General features: G+C 46.8%; 1 protein-coding gene and 1 long non-coding RNA gene across 7 annotated transcripts in view; one reads left to right on the forward strand and one right to left on the reverse strand.

The window, feature by feature from the left end:
• The window catches only part of OSER1 (oxidative stress responsive serine rich 1), a 40,519-nt gene that overhangs the window by 9,649 nt on the left and 13,437 nt on the right, over positions 1-17,433 (forward strand). The window contains exons 3-4 of one of the 6 annotated variants that reach the window (XM_058432809.1): positions 5,329-5,567; positions 5,839-5,994. The exons of 1 other annotated variant lie outside the window; for it this stretch is intronic. In XM_058432809.1, the coding sequence (XP_058288792.1) occupies positions 5,898-5,994 (97 nt within the window). In that variant the 5' untranslated portion in view covers positions 5,329-5,567; positions 5,839-5,897. Of the gene's footprint in view, positions 1-5,328; positions 5,568-5,838; positions 5,995-13,474; positions 13,593-16,291; positions 16,461-16,531; positions 17,138-17,433 lie in introns of those variants that run through there. 4 more of the 6 variants (XM_058432810.1, XM_058432813.1, XM_032142207.2 and 1 more) reach the window with 4 other exon arrangements.
• On the reverse strand, positions 2,178-16,152 carry LOC116460894 (uncharacterized). Its single transcript, XR_009211446.1, has 3 exons — positions 16,078-16,152; positions 2,787-2,879; positions 2,178-2,346 (listed from the first exon to the last, which is right to left on the reverse strand). It is a non-coding gene; the product is annotated as an uncharacterized LOC116460894 (long non-coding RNA).

Raw genomic sequence — 17,433 nt, forward strand, 5'->3', positions numbered from 1 at the left:
GGAAGTCAGGGGTTTGAGACCAGCCTGGCCAACATGTTGAAAACCCATCTTTACTAAAAATACAAAAATCAGCCAGGTATGGTGGCGCATGCCTGTAATCCCAGCTACTCGGGAGGCTGAGGCAGGAGAATCACTTGAACCCAGGAGGCGGAAGTTGCAGTGAGTCGAGATCGCACCACTGCACTCCAGCCTGAGTGACAGTGAGGCTCTGTCTCAAAATAAATAAATAAATAAAATAATAAAAATTGGTAATAACCCAAATTAAATGACATTAAATATACACACCTGTAAAATGCCCAGACATTGAAAAGAGTTTCTATGTCTGTCTTTTTTTTTTTTTTTTTTTTTGAGACAGAATTTCACTCTTGTTGCCCAGGCTGGAATGCAATGGTGAGATCTCTGCTCACTGCAACCTCCGCCTCCCAGATTCAAGCGATTCTCCTGCCTCAGCCTCCTGAGTAGCTGGGATTAAAGGCACGTACCACCACGCCCGGCTAATTTTTGTATTTTTAGTAGAGACGGGATTTCACTATGTTGGCCAGGCTGGTCTCGAACTCCTGACCTCAGGTGATCCACCTGCCTCGGCCTCCCAAAGTGCTGGGATTACAGGCGTGAGCCACCACACCTGGCCATGTCTTTCTTTCTAGAATAGAAAAGTAGCTCTGATGTAGCAAGGTCTTAAAATTATGAGGGGGATAAATCGAGATGCAGTATAGACATTTTTATAAAATTTAAAGAACAAACTGTATGAACAAGTGCATGTGTACATGTACTGAAAAAGTATACACAGAGAAATATGCATGGGTTTAGTTTATTTAAAGCCTGGAAGGAGGTGTACTAAACCACAAACAGCAGGCAGCTGTCTCTCTGCAGAGTAGAATGGAGGGGCATGGGGGAGCACAAGACAATTTTCATTTCTACTTTAAGTATTTCAGCCCCATCCCATTAATGGATATATTATACTCAAACGAAAAGAAATCGTTCTACCACAAAGCCACACGCACCCACATGTTCACTGCAGTGCTATTCACAATAGCACAGACATGGAATCAACCCAGGTGTGGATCAACAGTGGATTTCATAAAGAAAATATGGTACCTACACACCACGGAATATTAGGCAGCCATATAAAAGAATGAAATCGTGTCTTTTATAGCAACGTGGATGCAGCTGGAGGCCATTATCCTAAGTGGATTAACATAGAAACAGAAAACAAAATCATACACCACGTTCTTTTTATTATTTTTATTTTTTTGAGATGGAGTCTCACTCTGTCACCCAGGCTGGAGTGCAGTGGCACAATCTCAGCTCACTGCAACCTCTACCTCCTCGGTTCAAGCGATTCTCCTGTCTCAGCCTCCCGAGTAGCTGGGACTACAGGTGCCCACCACCACACCTGGCTAATTTTTTATGTTTTTAGTAGAGATGGGGGTTTCACTGTGTTAGCCAAGATGGTCTCGATCTCTTGACCTCATGATCCACCCACCTCGGCCTCCTAAAGTGCTGGGCATGTTCTTACTTCTAAGTGGGAGCTAAACATTGAGTACACATGGTCATAAAAACGGGAACAGCAGACACTGGGGAACACAAGAATGGAGAGGGATGGGAGTAAGGGCTGAAAAAACTACTTATCAGGCACTATGCTCACCACTGGGGTGAATAATTCATTCGTACTCCAAACCTCAGCAGCCCACACTATACCTGTGTAACAAAGCTGCACATGTACCCCAATTCTAAAATAAAGGTTAAAAAAAGAGATAGGAAAAGAAAAAAAAAGGGAAAAAGAAAAAAACCCTCATTGGAGTCCTGTTCTGCCCACCCCTGGAATTACTAAGTAAGCCCAACTTAAGGGGTCCCTTGAGCTCCAGACTGTAAAGCCCCCAAGGCAGCATCATCCACACCACCTTATCAGATCCTCAAAGCAATTCCTCTAAGTTGGTAGAGTGGGGTAGTTATTTTTATTCTGCAAATGGGGAAACTGAGACTCAGTACAGTGACTTGCCCAAGGGCCCACAAGAAGTGGTCGCCCTGGAGGGATGAGGGAACCCAGTTCTCTGGAGTCCCAGGCCGCTGTTCCTTCTGCTGCAACTCCCCAAGTAACAGGAACAGGTGCAGCAATGGGCGTTTACAATCAAGGGCCAAACATGCAACCCTGTTCAAGCTTGTGCCTCAACTCCTTCAATTCCTCATCAGCTTTTATTCCTTCAAAGCTGGTATTCATCTTTCTAAAGTAATTTCCATCCTTCTGGCTCTTCTTTTCTGAAGGCAGCACACTTTAGAAAGAGCAGGGCTTGAGATCTGACTGTCACTCACGAGCTCAAGTGGCTTCGCCTCTCTGGGCCTCATCTGCAAAATGGAGATAAACATAGTAACTCCCAGAATCATTCTGAGGATCAAGGCAGTCATATGTGAATGCATTTTGTAAAATACAGAGCACTGGGGAATACTGATTTTATTTTAACAAAATAAAACTCTAGCTCTCTTTCTAGGAGGTTAGGATACCAGCAGTAGGGTAACTTAAAGGGAGAGTACACTGAACGGGAATCTGAAGTTGAAACAGGCACAAGTATTGGCAATATAAGTTGGGAAGGCCACACACAGATTTCAGATAATGAGTCCGTCCAGCTAAGCTCGTACCTTACCCGAGTCAGATTTCTTTAAAATCTATTACTGGACTTTGGGACTGTGCTGTCACCAGGGAGGGAGGCCACATGCTAAACATCTTAAAGCAGGGGCAACAGAGAAACAGAAAAACCAGTGAATTGGCTAGGCATGGTGGCTCATACCTGTAATCCCAACACTTTCGGAGGCCATGGCGGGTGGATCACTCGAGGTCAGGAGTTTGATACCAGCCTGGTCAACATGGTGAAACCCTGTCTCTATAAAAAATACAAAAAAGATTAGCTGGACGTGGTGGTGTGAGCCTGTAATTCCAGCTACTCAGGGCGCTGAGGCAGGAGACTCGCTTGAACCCTGGAGGCAGAGGTTGCAGTGAGCCGAGATGGTGCCACTGCACTCCAGCTTGAGTGACACAGCAAGACTCCATCTCAAAAAAAAAAAAAATTTCCAGCACTGAAAATTATATTTCCACCCGCAGGAAAACAGACCAGGCAGGAAATATGTGACTATCTCCACTCAGGGTTTATGGGACTGTTAGCTAATTTAAGAAGATTATAACAGGCAGCATAGGTGGAAGCACCTTGGGCATGGGACCAACCCCCACCAACCCAGGGACATGTAGTAAAACCTGCCTTGTAAAGAAATAGCAACAAAGGTGCACTTTGAAAAAGCTCACCTCTCTGCCTGAAAGGGTGTGGTGAGGACAGCCCTAATACACACACTGCTGAGAGTAAACGGTTGAGAACTTTCCTTTGAAGCAATTTATTAGTGTGTTGCCGGAGACTTTAAACTGTTTACACCCTCCCACCTAGGAGTTCCAGGTGTAAAATTCTATTCTAAGAAAATAATCAGACAAGAATTTTTGGTTTAGAGTTTTTTATTACAACAAACACCCACACACACCCCTAATTGTCCAGAAACAGGTGAATGGTTAACTACAGAATAAGTTATGAATATATTTAAATGATGGACTATTATACAGTCATTAAAATAATGTTTTGAGGAATATTTTGTGACATAAAAATGCTAATAGTAAATTGAAGGAAAGCAGGATATAACATGTATGCCCAGTGTATGAGGCTGTTTGTGCACTGATATAAATAAATGCCTGAGTCTGTCTTTATAAAGAAAACAAGTTTAATTTGTTCTTGGTTCTGCAAGCTGTACAGGAAGTGGGGTGCTGGCATCTGCTTCTGGTGAGGCCATAGGGAATTTACAGTCATGGTGGAAGGCAAAGGGGAGCCCGTGTGTCACATGGCAAGAGCAGGAACAAGAGAGGGGGGAGGTGCCACACACCTTTAAACAACCAGATCTCCCATTAGCTCACTCATCACCACAGGGATGGCGCTAAGCCAAGCATGAGGAATATGCCCCCATGATCCAAACACCTCCCACCAGGCCCCACCTCCAACACTGGAGATTACAGTCTGACATGAGATTTGGAGGGGACAAACATCCAAGCCAGCTCACCCAGTGTACTAGCAATTAAAATGCACACACTTAAAATACTAATGACAATAGTAGCAGTGGCTAATGTTGTTGGATGCTGTATTAGTCTGTTTTGCGATGCTATAAAGCAATAGCTGAGACTGGGTAATGTACACAGGAAAGAAGTTTGCTTGGGTCACAGTTCTGCATGGCACCAGCATCTGCTTGGCTTCTAGTGAGTCTCAGGCTGCTTCCACTCATGGCAGGAGGTGAAGCAGAGCTGGCCTGCACAAATAACACGGCCAGAGAGGGAAGCAAGAGAGAGGAGGCAGGAGGTACCAGGCTCTTTCTAACAAATGGGCCTGGGGTGAACTCATTACCATGGGAGGGCACCACGTCATTCCTGAGGGATCCACCCCCATGACCCAAACACCTCCCATCAGGCCCCACCTCCAACACTGGGGGTCACTGGGGGTGACCTGCGATTTGGAGGGGACAAATATCTAAGCCATGTCAGATGCTATGAGCCGCGCAGTGTTCTACCACATTAGTCATTTCATCCTCTCCTAGCCCTCTAAGGGAAGTCCTATGATTACTATCATCATCCCCATTTTTCAGAGGAGTAAACTGGGCACATGGGGCTTAGGCAGTGTGCCCAAGGCCATGCAGAGGGGTGGGCGTGTGAGGCAGGGCTTCTCAGAGGCAGTGTGGCTCCTAGGCGCTCCGTGACACCTTTACCAAATGCTGCCAGGGGACATCCTCAAGGGTAGGGGCCAAGTCGAGTGCTTCTGAGGCAAAGGCCAAGCCCCTCAACTGAGTATCCCAAAGACAAGACCGCCTCCAGCTCGCAACCAGAAAGACCTGGGCTTAAATCCGGCATAGATCCTTCTGACCTGTGTGAAAGCACGAAGCCATTTTCCTCTCTGAGCCTCAGTTTCCTCATCTGTAAAATGGGGATAAATAATAGTACCTGCCTCCCAGGGCTAACCAAGGGATAAAAAAGATAAGGTGCCTGAGTCTTTATATTTTCTAAATTTTCCATAAAGGTATATTTTTCTTTTGTTAAAATTATTTTTTATTAAAAAATAATATATTAACACATTAAAATATTTCCAAAGTTTGGGGGTGGTTATTAAATAACCCAGGAGCCAGACGGATGGGAGGAGGTGAATCGCATTCAATTTGATTCAATTAAACTGGAAGGGACTGGGGAAAGGCCAGGAGACCAGGCTTAGGGGGAAAGATAACCTGCTCAATTAGAAACACATCATGTTTCACCAGGTGTCAGAGGGACATCCACATAGGCGACTGACTAGGAAGACAGTGGACACAGAGGTGTGGCATCGAGGAGACACATGGGCTGCAGAAATGAATGTGGTATCAGCAGCAGGCAAACGTGACCTGAAGCTATGGAAGACATTTACTGTTTCCGCCTGCCCTTTCCCTCTACCCCTTTTATGGGTGACAGCAGCCCACTTTTCCTTTTGGAGAAGCACCCCACACCTTTCCACACAGTCTTGGTGAGACAATCAAAGTGTCCTGCCACCCAAGCAGTGGGCACGTCTGCCAAGACAGGTGTAAAGGAGGATATTTCTTGAGATAAAACCAAATGCACTCTGTTGTGGCTAATTCCTAATTCCTAGTTAGCCTACAGCTCCCTCCAGCCGTTCAGTCAATGGGAGCCGTTGCCTGGCTCTGTTTTACATTAGATTTCTTGAGTCCACAGTGTGAGACATTAGTGTTAAAATGTGACTTCATTTTTTCCTAACTTCCAAAATCTTCCCTTTACAGAGCAAGAGGACAACTTGAGGATGAGAGGATAGAGATTTTCTATAGGCCACAGTGTGGAGATGACACAGTCTAAGGTTCAGACAAGTTCCTGTACAGCAAGAGGGGCAAAAGCCTTCTGGTGCTGCCAAGGAGAAAAAAAGGAGGACAAGCGTTCAGGTGCAAGTGTCCACCCTCCTCGAAGGAAAACTCCTATGTAGGACTAAGAAGCATCTGGACAGGTTTGGGGGACACTAGGATCCCACTTTCCCAAGCACAGCCCAGGGAGAGATGCCCCCCACTGACCACACCACAGCACTGAGCTGGCACCAAAGCTGTAACAGCAGCCTGTGTCCCCTTAACCTGTGGGTGCCATGTAGGTGGTGATCCAGGTATGTCCACATGTCCCAGTGATGTGCTAAGTGGACTGATGGACAGAGAGAGGTCAGGTGACAAGCTGCGAGGGTTGTGGCACATGAGGACCTCATGGCTACAGACAGGCAATTTTCTAAGCAGGTCCGTGTACTGCTAAGGAACTAAATCAGGTTCACCCCATTTTGGTAGTTTCCACCATAATCCATAATACCCAGGGACAAATTCCGAGCGACCACGTGGGAGTGAAGACCAGCAAAGGGTAGGGAATGGCATCTGAGCCATAAAGCTCACCCACTGCCCCCTTATACCCAGATGCCACCCCGGGAGGATGGGAGCACACAGTAGAGAGGAGGATCCTGAATACTGAATATCTGTGCAAAACACAGCGCTGTAAACCAGAAGAGAAGGAAATATCCCCTCAAGTTGGGAGAATGAAAGTTTGAGATGAAAATGAGATTAGATGAAAATACAGGGCTGGGTGTGGTGGCTCATGCCTGTAATCCTAGCACTTTGGGAGGTCCAGGCGGGCAGATCACTTGAGGTCAGGAGTTCGAGACCAGCCTGGCCAACGTAGTAAAACGGCCATCTCTGCTAAAAATACAAAAATTAGCCAGGAATGGTGGCACATGCCTGCAGTCCTGGTTACTCGGGAGGCTGAGGCAGGAGGATAGCTTGAACCTGGGAGGTGGAAATTACAGTGAGCCGAGATCATGCCACTGCACTCCAGCCTGGGTGATAGAGCGAGACTCCATCTCAAAAAAAAAAAAAAAGAAAAAGAAAAAATACACAGGAAGTTGCAGTTTTTGCCCCTGTGAGTAGGGGTGGGTCAAATATGACCCCGCCATGAAAGCCAATCAGCTTCTTTCCTGGGAATTTGAATCTTGTATGGAGAGATGTATCAGGAACAAAGATGTGTGGAACTGAATCACCTGGAGGCAATGCTCAGCGATTCCTGGCACCTGGGAAAGGCTTGGTCTGGCTCCCAGGCTGATAAGGCCTAGCTGTTCAGCTTTTCCTTTTGTTGAGTGAGCTTTCTGACATTCTTCCAGTGGATTCCTTTTTCACTCGAGCAAGTCAGATTTGTTTTCCATATTCTCCAACCCGGGATCATCCTGGAAGTGAATGTGAGATGAGAAGAGAGCCAAGGCATGGCCCCTGAGGGTCAGCAGACCAGCGAGAAAAGAGGAGCCTGCAGAGGAGATAGAAAAGGTGAGGCTGAGAGGGTGCCCCTGTGAGCAGTGGCCACAGGGGCTGAAAGGAGAGCGAGTGGAGGAGGCGGCTGTGTTCAGTGTCAGGCAGGGCTCAAAACTCAAGCAACATGAGAACGAGACTAGGGCCATTGAATTCAGCAACAAGGAGGTTATCCATGACCTTGGCAAGGAATATTTTAGTGGGATAGAAGTCTGGTTGCAGTAGATTGAAGAGAGGGTGGTGAGACAGAGACACACACAGAGAGAGAGAGAAGGGGGGTGGGTGGAGAGGGGAAGAAATACAGCCACTGAGGGAGAGAGAGAGAGAGAGAGAGACCCAGAGAGAGAGAGAAGGGGGTGGGTGGAGAGGGGAAGAAGTAGAGCCACTGGCTAAGGCTCCAACAGGAAGAAAAGGGCAGGAGCTCTGTGGGCAAGCTGGGTAGAAGGGGGCTTTGTGGGTTTGGGGTTTGCTTTTTTGTTTTTGGTTTTACTATGACAGAAGACATGATGTGTGTTTGCATATACAGAAGAAAGTGAGTTTCCTGAGAAGGGAGGAGAGCTGGGATTGGTTTTAGCTAGGAGGAGGGAAAGGAGAAAGGATAGCTATAGAGACAGGCAAAGATAAGGGACGGAGAGCAAGATTTCATATCTATTGGTTTCTGAAAACACAGATGGACTTTTCTGGTGAAAACTTTTCTTCTTCCCCTCAGGCAGAGTTAGATGCTCATGAATACATAAGCTGAAAATGAAATACTTTGAAAAATGATAGCTAGCTGAGTGTCAACACTTGAGGGGCAAGATTGGTTTTGAGCATATGGAGGGTAAAGAAAGAATTCTTGAGTTAGGCTGAGCCAGGAAACTGCAATACACTTTCCTGAACTGTGTTCAAATGTGGAGTAAGCTGAAGACTCTCACCACGACACAGCTTAGTTCAAACTGAAAAACCAAACCCAGCTATTCTACAATTGGGCAGATATAATAATTTATGAATTCCTAAAGGCTTAGCTCAGCAGCTTTAGAGCAGGAACTCCAAACTTTGTTTTGTTTTGCACAGGTTATACACTGACACGATTCAAAAATCAGAACACGAGGTACACACTCAGAAGCCCGGCCCCTCCTGCTGGCCCCCAACCACTTCCGGAAACACTTCTCTTAGTTTCTTGTCTAGCTTATCAGTTTTTCTTTATGAAGACAGAAGCAATACAAACATATATTCTTAGCTGTACATCATGCTTTTTTTCACCTATATCTTAGAGATCTTTCCTCAGCACACACAGAGCTTCCTTAAACTTTTTCCCAGTTATATAGTATTTTGCTTTGTGGATGCACCAGTCCTGTACAGACACTTCAGTTGTTTCCGATCTTTTGCTATTGCAGCCAATGTTGCAATGGATCACCTTTTACATAAATTATTACATATATGTACAAATGTCATCTACAGGGTAGATTCTTGGACTTGTAATTTTGGTAGATATTGCCCAAATCAACAGGGCTGTCAATTTCACAATCCCACTGGTAATGTATTAAAGGGCCTGCTATTTATTCTCCCGACTCCCCCACCTCCAGCCCCATCCACAGGGCATGCTGTCAAGCTTTGGGATTTCTGCCAATCTGACAGGTTAAAAATGGTATCTCCGCATACTTTTTATAAGCACTTCTCTTTGAAGATTGAGACTGAGCATCTTTTCACAAGTTTAAGTGCTATTTGCATTTCTTTTGCTGTGAACCGTCTGTTCATGTCCTTTGCTCACTTTCTCTATTCGGCTGCTGCTGCAGAAGTCCTTAACCAGTGGTTTGTGGCTTTCTGGGAGGAAGGGAGGGAGGGCTGTCTTGTGACTCAGATATCTAAGGTTAAGAATTGTAGGGAAAAGAACAGCTCACCCTAACCTGATACCTATTTTGTGGTATACATAGAGATGTTTAAGTTTTAAAAACTTTTAACTGAAGTTTAGTTATACACACAGAAAAATGTACATATACTACATTACAGCACACACTCCTATAACCAACATCGATCAAGGAACAATATTACCAGCACCCCAACAGCCCCTCTCAACACTCCCTTCCAATCCTTACCACGTGGAGATTCTTTCTTCTGCAGCTTTATTTCTTGATTCTATTCTAAAGGCAAGTGATCCACAAATCCCGGGTCTTCCACAGTTTTGAAGCCACAGTGAAGGGCTTTACCATCGCTAAGGAAAGAGGCCCTGCAGTCCTAGGGCTCCCTCTGCTGGTGATCAGCAGCTACCAGGAAAAACTGCCCCTCCCCTCCTGGAGCTCTGAGGATTGACTGGAGTCTTGGAAATCAAACTGGTGCAGGCTTAATGGGAATCGGCACACAGGTGCATGGCTGAGGCATCAGAGTCCTCCTTCACTCTCCATCCTGTCAACATTTCAGGAAAGCAACTATCAAAACAATAGATCACAGTAGCTTGGGGGCTATGAAAAGAATGACAAGAAAGAGCAGCGAATTCCCGCTTCCCAACCCTTGCCTATTCCCCACCCACAAAAACAGGAGGCTGTTGTGAAAGTTCCTGCTGCTCGAATCAACAGTCAAAGGCATCAACAGTCCCCAGTCATGTTTCTAGAAAGCCAGTAGACAACTGGAATTATTTGCTGATATGACTGACTGACTGATGGACTCACTGGCTCCTGTGCTAGGTACAGAGATACAAAATGCAGCTCCTATTCTGGTGGACTGCATGCGAAGTCCCATGGGACAATGGCGTCAGGCCATTTAACCCACATAGGGGAGCAGGGGTTGAGGGAGGGAAGGTCAACGTAATAGGTTCTTCTTGCCCTCCAGAAATTTAGAATCTAGGAGGAGATACAAGAAATGCATGGGTAAAGGGCTGAAAATTAAGTTCAGGAGGGACCTGAAGACGCTGCAGGTGAAATGTTACTGTGGTCCTAGAGACAGGGAGGGAACCTGAGCTGACAAAGTCAATGCGTGGTAGACAGAGGAGCTGGAGGCTCTTCAGTTGTGGGGAGGGGCAAAAAAACAGATGCCCAGAGAAGCCAACGGGCCCCCAGGGGACTCTCATGGTAGAAGAAAGTGGGGAGGATCACCACCATTGAGGCAGATCCTTAGGGTTGCGGGTCCAGGAACTCCATTTTGTCAGGGTACCCAGAGCCAAACAAATTCTGGGGGATGGACTATCTGTTGACTGAAGATCTATAAGCCAGGTGCAGTGTATTCGTTTGCAGAAAGGACTATGTCCTTCCCGCAACTGGAATGCTTGTGTTTGCCTTCCAGGGCTCCCTTGTTTCTTTCCTCCGATTATTTCCCACCCTCTCCTTAAGGGTCCTGACCTTTCCTGTGGCTTCAATGGCCACCTGTATGCAGACTCCACAGTCTTTATTTCCAGTCCCCACCTCCCATGTGAGCTTCAGAACCATATATCTTCATGCTTGCTAGACACCTCCACGCAGCTGCCCCACGGATCTCTCAGGTTCACTCTGTCCAAACTGAGCTAATTTAGAGATACATCAGCACAGAGAGGCAGTGACAGCACAGACTCTACCAAGCTGCCTAGGTTCAAATTCTAGCTCTGCCACTTGTTAGCTGTGTGACCTTGGCGAGTTACTTAACTTCTCTTTGCTTCGGTTTCCTCATCTGGAAGATGAGTGTGATAATGGTATTCTCATAGGATTGTGGCGAGAACTAAAATGAGTCTTCTGATGCATAGGAAGAGCTATGAAAGTATCAGCTCTCATAGGTTGGGCACGGTAGCTCATGCCTGCAGTCCCAGCACTTTGGGAGGCCGAGGCAGGCAGATCACTTAAGGCCAGGAGTCCGAGACCAGCCTGGCCAACATGGCAAAATGCTGTCTCCACCAAAAAAAAAAAAAAAAAAAATTTAGCCAGGCATGGTGGCACACGTGGATGACTGAGGCAGGAGAATCACTTGAATTAGGGAAGCAGAGGTTGCAGTGAGCCAAGATTGCACCACTGCACCCCAGCCTGGGCAACAGAGCAAGACTCTGTCTCAAAAAAAAGAAAAGAAAAGAAAAGAAATAAAAGTATTAGCTGTTACTATGATTCTCCATTTAAATGTTCTTCCTCTGCTCACTGTCAGCTGGGTTCAACAGAGTTTAATTGAGATGGGCACCAATATCCATTCAGTTGCTCAAACTGGAAAGCAACGTATCATAGTCAGCTTTCTCTCACTGCCCATCCTGTTCGTAGTCAAGCTCTCCCCGAGGCCTGATCTACACAACTTTCCAATCGGCTCACTTGTTCTCCATACTTAGGGCCACCTGCCCCTTCGATCACCATCATCTCAGGCCTGGATCACCATGCCGGCTCACGCTGAAACCAGTCATCTTTCTAAAATAAATTTGGTCATTTCTTTCCATAGCTCCTACAGTTCTCAGAAGGAGAAACCTCAGGATAAGTCCCTTGCCACAGCCTTTGGGACCTGATGTCTGTTTTCATCTGTACTTGAAACTTTTATGTTCAAATCCAAACCCTCCCACACTCCCCAAACCTAGTCTTCTTGGATTCCCTTCTTTAGTGAAGGGGGCCACCTACTGGCGCGGCTCAGGCCAGACATCTCTGCTCAGCAGGCCGCCAAGCCCTGCTGGTCTCACCATCCTTCAGCCATGGTTCCCATTCTGGTCCTCCCTCAGATTATTTCGAGTATCTTCTAACTGGTCTATCTTACATTCCCCACCCTCCCCATCTACTTTCTAAGTCTGCTAGAATGATATAAATTGCTACTAAAAATATAAAAATTAGCAGAGCATGGTGGTGCTCGCCTGTAATCCCAGCTACTGAGGAGGCTGAGGCATGAGAATCGGTTGAACCTGGAGGCGGAGGTTACAGTGAGCCAAGATCGTGCCATTTCACTCCAGCCTGGGTGACAGAGCGAGACCTCAAAAAAAAAAAAAAAAGTTTCAACAGTTTCTGGCACACGACACTTAATGCCTTCCTTTAACAAGTAATTACTGAGAGCCAACTATGTGCCACATAGAGTTCAGGCCTTGGGGATACACTGTATTTTCATCAATTCTAAGACACCATCATTTTAAAGACTCACCACTTACTGTAGGTACAAGTAAGAAAGAAAAAAAATACGACCAATTAAACCAGGACACACTGGCGATTATAAGACATATCCAGATTTTCTAACCGCTATTAATAAATTGTGGGAAAATGTGCATCTTTGATTAAAAAAAAAAAAAGTGACAAAAAAAAGACACAAAGTCCCTGTCCTCGGGTAGCTTCTATTCTAGTGAGGGGACCAAAAAATAACTATACATTGCCAGGTAGTGACAAGTGCTATGATAAAGCAGGGTAAAGGGATACAGAGTGAAAGGGGTGCTGGGGAAGCCAAGGAAGACCCCCCTGGGGAGCTGATATGAGCAGAGACTTTGAATGATGAGATGAACGGTGGGTAAACAATGCTCCAGGAGGGGAAACACATACAAAAGACCTGAGAGGGAAATATGCCTGCTGGGTTCAAATATATGCAAAGAAAGTGTGGCTGGAACAGTCCTAGGCTCTGGGCAGCCAATTTCCTCAAACCCAGTGTTATTTTCCAGGTGAAAGCAGGTATCCCTGGTCTAGCTGGGTACATACAGGAGGTGAAGGTGGGGAGGCTAAGAAAAGCAGTGTAACTCAGCGATCAGCAGGGTGCTATAGTGAGACTGCCTAGATTGGAATCCCCGTTCTACCATTTACAAGCTACGTAACCTTGGACAAGTTATCTAACTATTCTGAGCCTAGTTTCCTCAGCTGTAAAACAGACATCATAAAAGTACATTTCACAAATTGGTTATGAAGATTACATGAGCTAACATCTTGTAAATCAAGACAAATAATCATTATCACTATCTTCTATCCCAAAGTCATTTTAATTTTATTTATTTATTTATTTTTGAGACAAGGTCTTGCTCTGTAGCCCAGGCTGGAGTGCCATGGCATGATCTTGGCTCACTGCAACCTCCACCTCCTGGGTTCAAGCGCTTCTCATGCCTCAGCCTCCAGAGTAGCTAGGATTACAGGCATGTGCCACCACTCCAGGCTAATTTTTGTATTTTTATTTATTTATTTATTTCAGTAGAGATGGGGTTTCACTATGTTAGCCACGCTGGTCTCAAGCTCTTGACCTCAGGTGATCCACCTGCCTCAGCCTCCCAAAGTGTTGGGATTACAGGCGTGAGCCATCACGTCTAGCCTACCCCAAGTCATTAAAAACAGTTTATCGAGGTAAGAAATAAATTAATTTGAGTCTTAAAACATAAGAACAGAATATTTTCCAGATTACCAACTAGTAGGATGGCAGCTACATGGTTAGGGAAATAATTTTCTTTATTACTTTAGACTTGGCTTCTCCAAAGTTATTTTTTAAGAGAAACTATTATCTTCCTATATAAATTGTTCTTGCAGTATAAATTCATGGAATTAAGTCTCCCTTACTAAACCATGTACAAGACACTTGTAACAAGAAGGAAGCACTGTTAGAGGAATTTTACATCTACCACAGCTTTTTAATTAAATGGCATTACCATGTGCATTAATACAAAGTTGATTTCTTGAATATGAAGTCCACGCACAAATTCAGGTTTTTTTTCCCATGGTTAAAAAGACTTGGAATTGCTGGTATAGGACACCGATCTGGCTTTTTGTTCACTCAGATCCATCCCATTTTGTAGCTTTTCTATCTCATTCCAAGTCATGATGTACCACACCGTGAGCCAGTCCTATGTATAATGACTTAAAACTTCAGGCCATGTCAGGTGTGTGAGTTAACAGGCTTCAGCATTCACAAGACGTTCTCACCTTCCAAGTACTCCCCGAGTAATGAGTCACATTCTTGGAAAGCATCTAACTCTTTATGATGGAGATGTGCTTACATAAAACGAAATACTGTAACTTTTTAGTTTTTGGTATTTAATATAATTAGGGATGGAAAGCAGGTGAAATGAGAATTCACCAAAACTGTATTGAGCATCTACTAACCCCCAGGAAGTGTGCTAAGCCCTGGGAATTCAATCATGATCCAGACAATTCTTTCCCCTCAAGGATATATGAGAATTTTTTTTTTTTTTTTTTTTTTGAGACAGTCTTGCTCTGTTGGCCCAGGCTGGAGTGCTGTGGCGCAATCTTGGCTCACAGCAACCTCCGCCTCCCGGCTTCAAGAGATTCTCCTGCCTCAGCGTCGCGAGTAGCTGGGATTATAGGTGCATGCGCCACCATGCCCGGCTAATTTTTCGTATTTTTAGTAGAGACAGGGTTTCACCATGTTGGTCAGGCTGGTCTCAAACTCCTGAACTCAAGTGATCCACCCGCCTCGGCCTCCCAAAGTGCTGGGATTATAGGCATAAGCCACCGTGGCAGCCTTCTCAAGGATATATGAGATTTTATCTAAAGTTATATTTTGAAGTGGCAGCTTAAAAAGACATATTTGGTCTTGATACACTTCACTTGGCAAGTTCTGAGAAAAGAAAGGCATCATATTTCCCGCTTTTTCTTGTCCAAGAGATGTTGAGAAGGGCAGTTTAAATCCTGACTTACTAGCACTGTGAGACAGGATAAAGGCAGCTACAACAAGTTATCTAATCTCTAACATAATCTAATGCTATCTAACTAGCATCATTAGGTTACAATGAACAGTTTTCTTTCATCCCGTCAGTTACTGAGCCTCTGGTACGAACGACGAGAATTTAAAATGTTTTATCCAGGGCCAACTTCATACTTCATGTTTAACAACGTTATACAATAAATTGTTAGATTTCATTTACAGACATAGGCCAGGCATTCCAAAGCCTGGCTGTAGTTAAGCTGGACACAGTTAAACCATCTTCGGCAGCCTATCTAGTTAGTTGACTACAACTAAGGTATTGGGGAATGATGGTGGATGGGGCTAGTTTTGGTTCAGGGAAAAACCCTCATTCTAGGGGTGGGCCACAATCAACGCCAGCCAACTCTATTGGGCAAAATCATCTGTTCTCACGAAGCTTTGAGAAGTGCAGACGTGGAGCTGGAGACTGGCAGGCGAGGAGAGGCACAGCTAGATCAGCAGACAGTCCTGGTGATGGAGCAGGTGGCAGCTGTTGCACAGATCACCTTTTCCCGCCTGCCATCTGAGCAACATTCGGAATCAGAAAAATGTAAAGAACCCTAAAATTCATCTCCTTTGGTGAACTGCCTAAACCTTTTTGCAAAATTTGGTGTGTAGGTGCATTTCTTTGGCAAGAGGATCTACAGTTCTTACCAGATTCTCAAAGGAGTCTACGCCTGAAAAAACGAGATTCACCGATAAGGTTCAACTTCCTCACTTACTAGATGGAAAACTGAGAGGCCCAGAGGAGGAAAAGCAGTTGCCTCAAGACAAACAGCAGCGATATCAAAACCGAAGGCATTTCAATTCAATTCTAATTCCAGCTTCACAGTATTGACCCTGGCCACGTCCAGTACCTCTTCGCTTCTCTGCAGGCCCTAAAAGATCACCACGAGGCGAGGGCTGGTGTCCGAGTCCAGGAGAAGTCGCAGGCAGTCCAGATTCTAGCATCACAGAAACTCTGGCCAAGCGCTCAGCCGGGGATTGGCTGCCATAAAGACCCCCTGTCCTCGCCCCCGCCCCGCGGAATTCCGCTGCATAGGTGACTCCAGGTAGAGGACCAAGCACAAGGAGATCCCGGGGCGGTGGAGGCAGAGGACTACTGTGAAGAATGACGCCTAACTCACTCACCTGACAGAGAGGAGGAAGCAGGCACGCCCCAAAAGCGGGTCGGGAGCAAATCCACGCCACTGGGAGGAGGCAAACCGAAGAATAACAGGAAATGACGTAAGGCGCACGTGCTTCTGAGGGGGGCGGGTGCGGGGCGTTCGAGAGGCGCGGCCGCCGCCCTGCGCCTGCGCAGTCGTCACCTGCCGCGCTGTCGAGTCACTGGGATGGGAGGAGCATGAGTTGGGGGCGGGGGTGCATGCCGGAGTGCGCAGGCGCGATGCGACTCCCGAGGCGCGGGCCGCCCCCTTGGCTGGTTTGGATCCGGGTCAGTCGGGCGCCGAGATTCGGGAGAGACGCTCTGAACTGATTGCACCGCATCACCGGAGCGCCCCAGCTGCGAGGAGGTAAGTTCCCTGACGTGACGGGGAGGGGCCGCAGCACTGCGTCTCGGCTTCCACAGCCGGTCTGGCCGCGGGCCGTTTTCCCCGGGCCCACCTGCCTTGGGTCGCGTCGTCTCCCGACGCCTCCTGCCTGGGCCGGGCCTGGGCCTCTCTGTGCCCCCTTATTTGCCGCGGCCTGTGCCTGCTGGAGCTCCAAGCTCCGCGCTGTCTCCTCTTCCCGCCTTCGCGTCCTCCCGCGGTCCCCGCCCCGTGCCGCTCCTCCGCCGTCTCCCGCCCAGCGGCAGCTTCCCCTTTTCGCCCTCCTTGGCCGCTCTTTGCCCCTTCCAGTCCTTTCCCTCTCTCCTCGGAGCCCCATTCTCGTTGGCTACCTCTTCGGCCCCACTTCTTCTCCCGCATCCCCTGTGCCTCGCTCCGACTCCAGCCTCGTTCTGACCCCAGGCATCTCCCGAGGAGCGCAACTTTCCAGCTGGAGACCCCGGGCGGGCAGAGCCCCTGGACAGCTCCCTGCCCGGCGTTGTCCCCACACTCCAAGCCCCGTCCTACTCCTCTGGGTTCTGACTAGGAATTTTCCTCCGTTCATGTTTAACCGCGACAGGCACAGACTCTGGGTGAAAAGAAAGAACTTTGTGCTTTGGCTGCAGCACTACGAGTATAAAGGGATGAGTGGGTTGCATGGAGAGGTATGAATGTGCTTTTTGTCCTGGGGGCCGATTGTTTCCTCCCGGTCTTGTTTGCCTCTTCAAGTTGCTGGGCATGGTTTTCTTCCCCATACTCTACGCTTCCTGGTGGTCTGGGAGTTTCGAAATCTTTAACGTTGTGATGACAACGCTTACCCGCGCGTCCCTTCTTGATCGTTCTTAGGTCTTCTCAGGGGCCTGGAAATGTAGACGTAGACTTGCGATTCAAGGAGGTCTTGGTTAAAACGGCAAGATGTGAATAAGATTGTGACGCATCCATTTCGTTTAAAGAAAAAACC

Source organism: Hylobates moloch, unplaced genomic scaffold (genome assembly GCF_009828535.3).
Source record: "Hylobates moloch isolate HMO894 unplaced genomic scaffold, HMol_V3 SCAFFOLD_21, whole genome shotgun sequence".
Lineage (NCBI taxonomy): Eukaryota > Metazoa > Chordata > Mammalia > Primates > Hylobatidae > Hylobates > Hylobates moloch.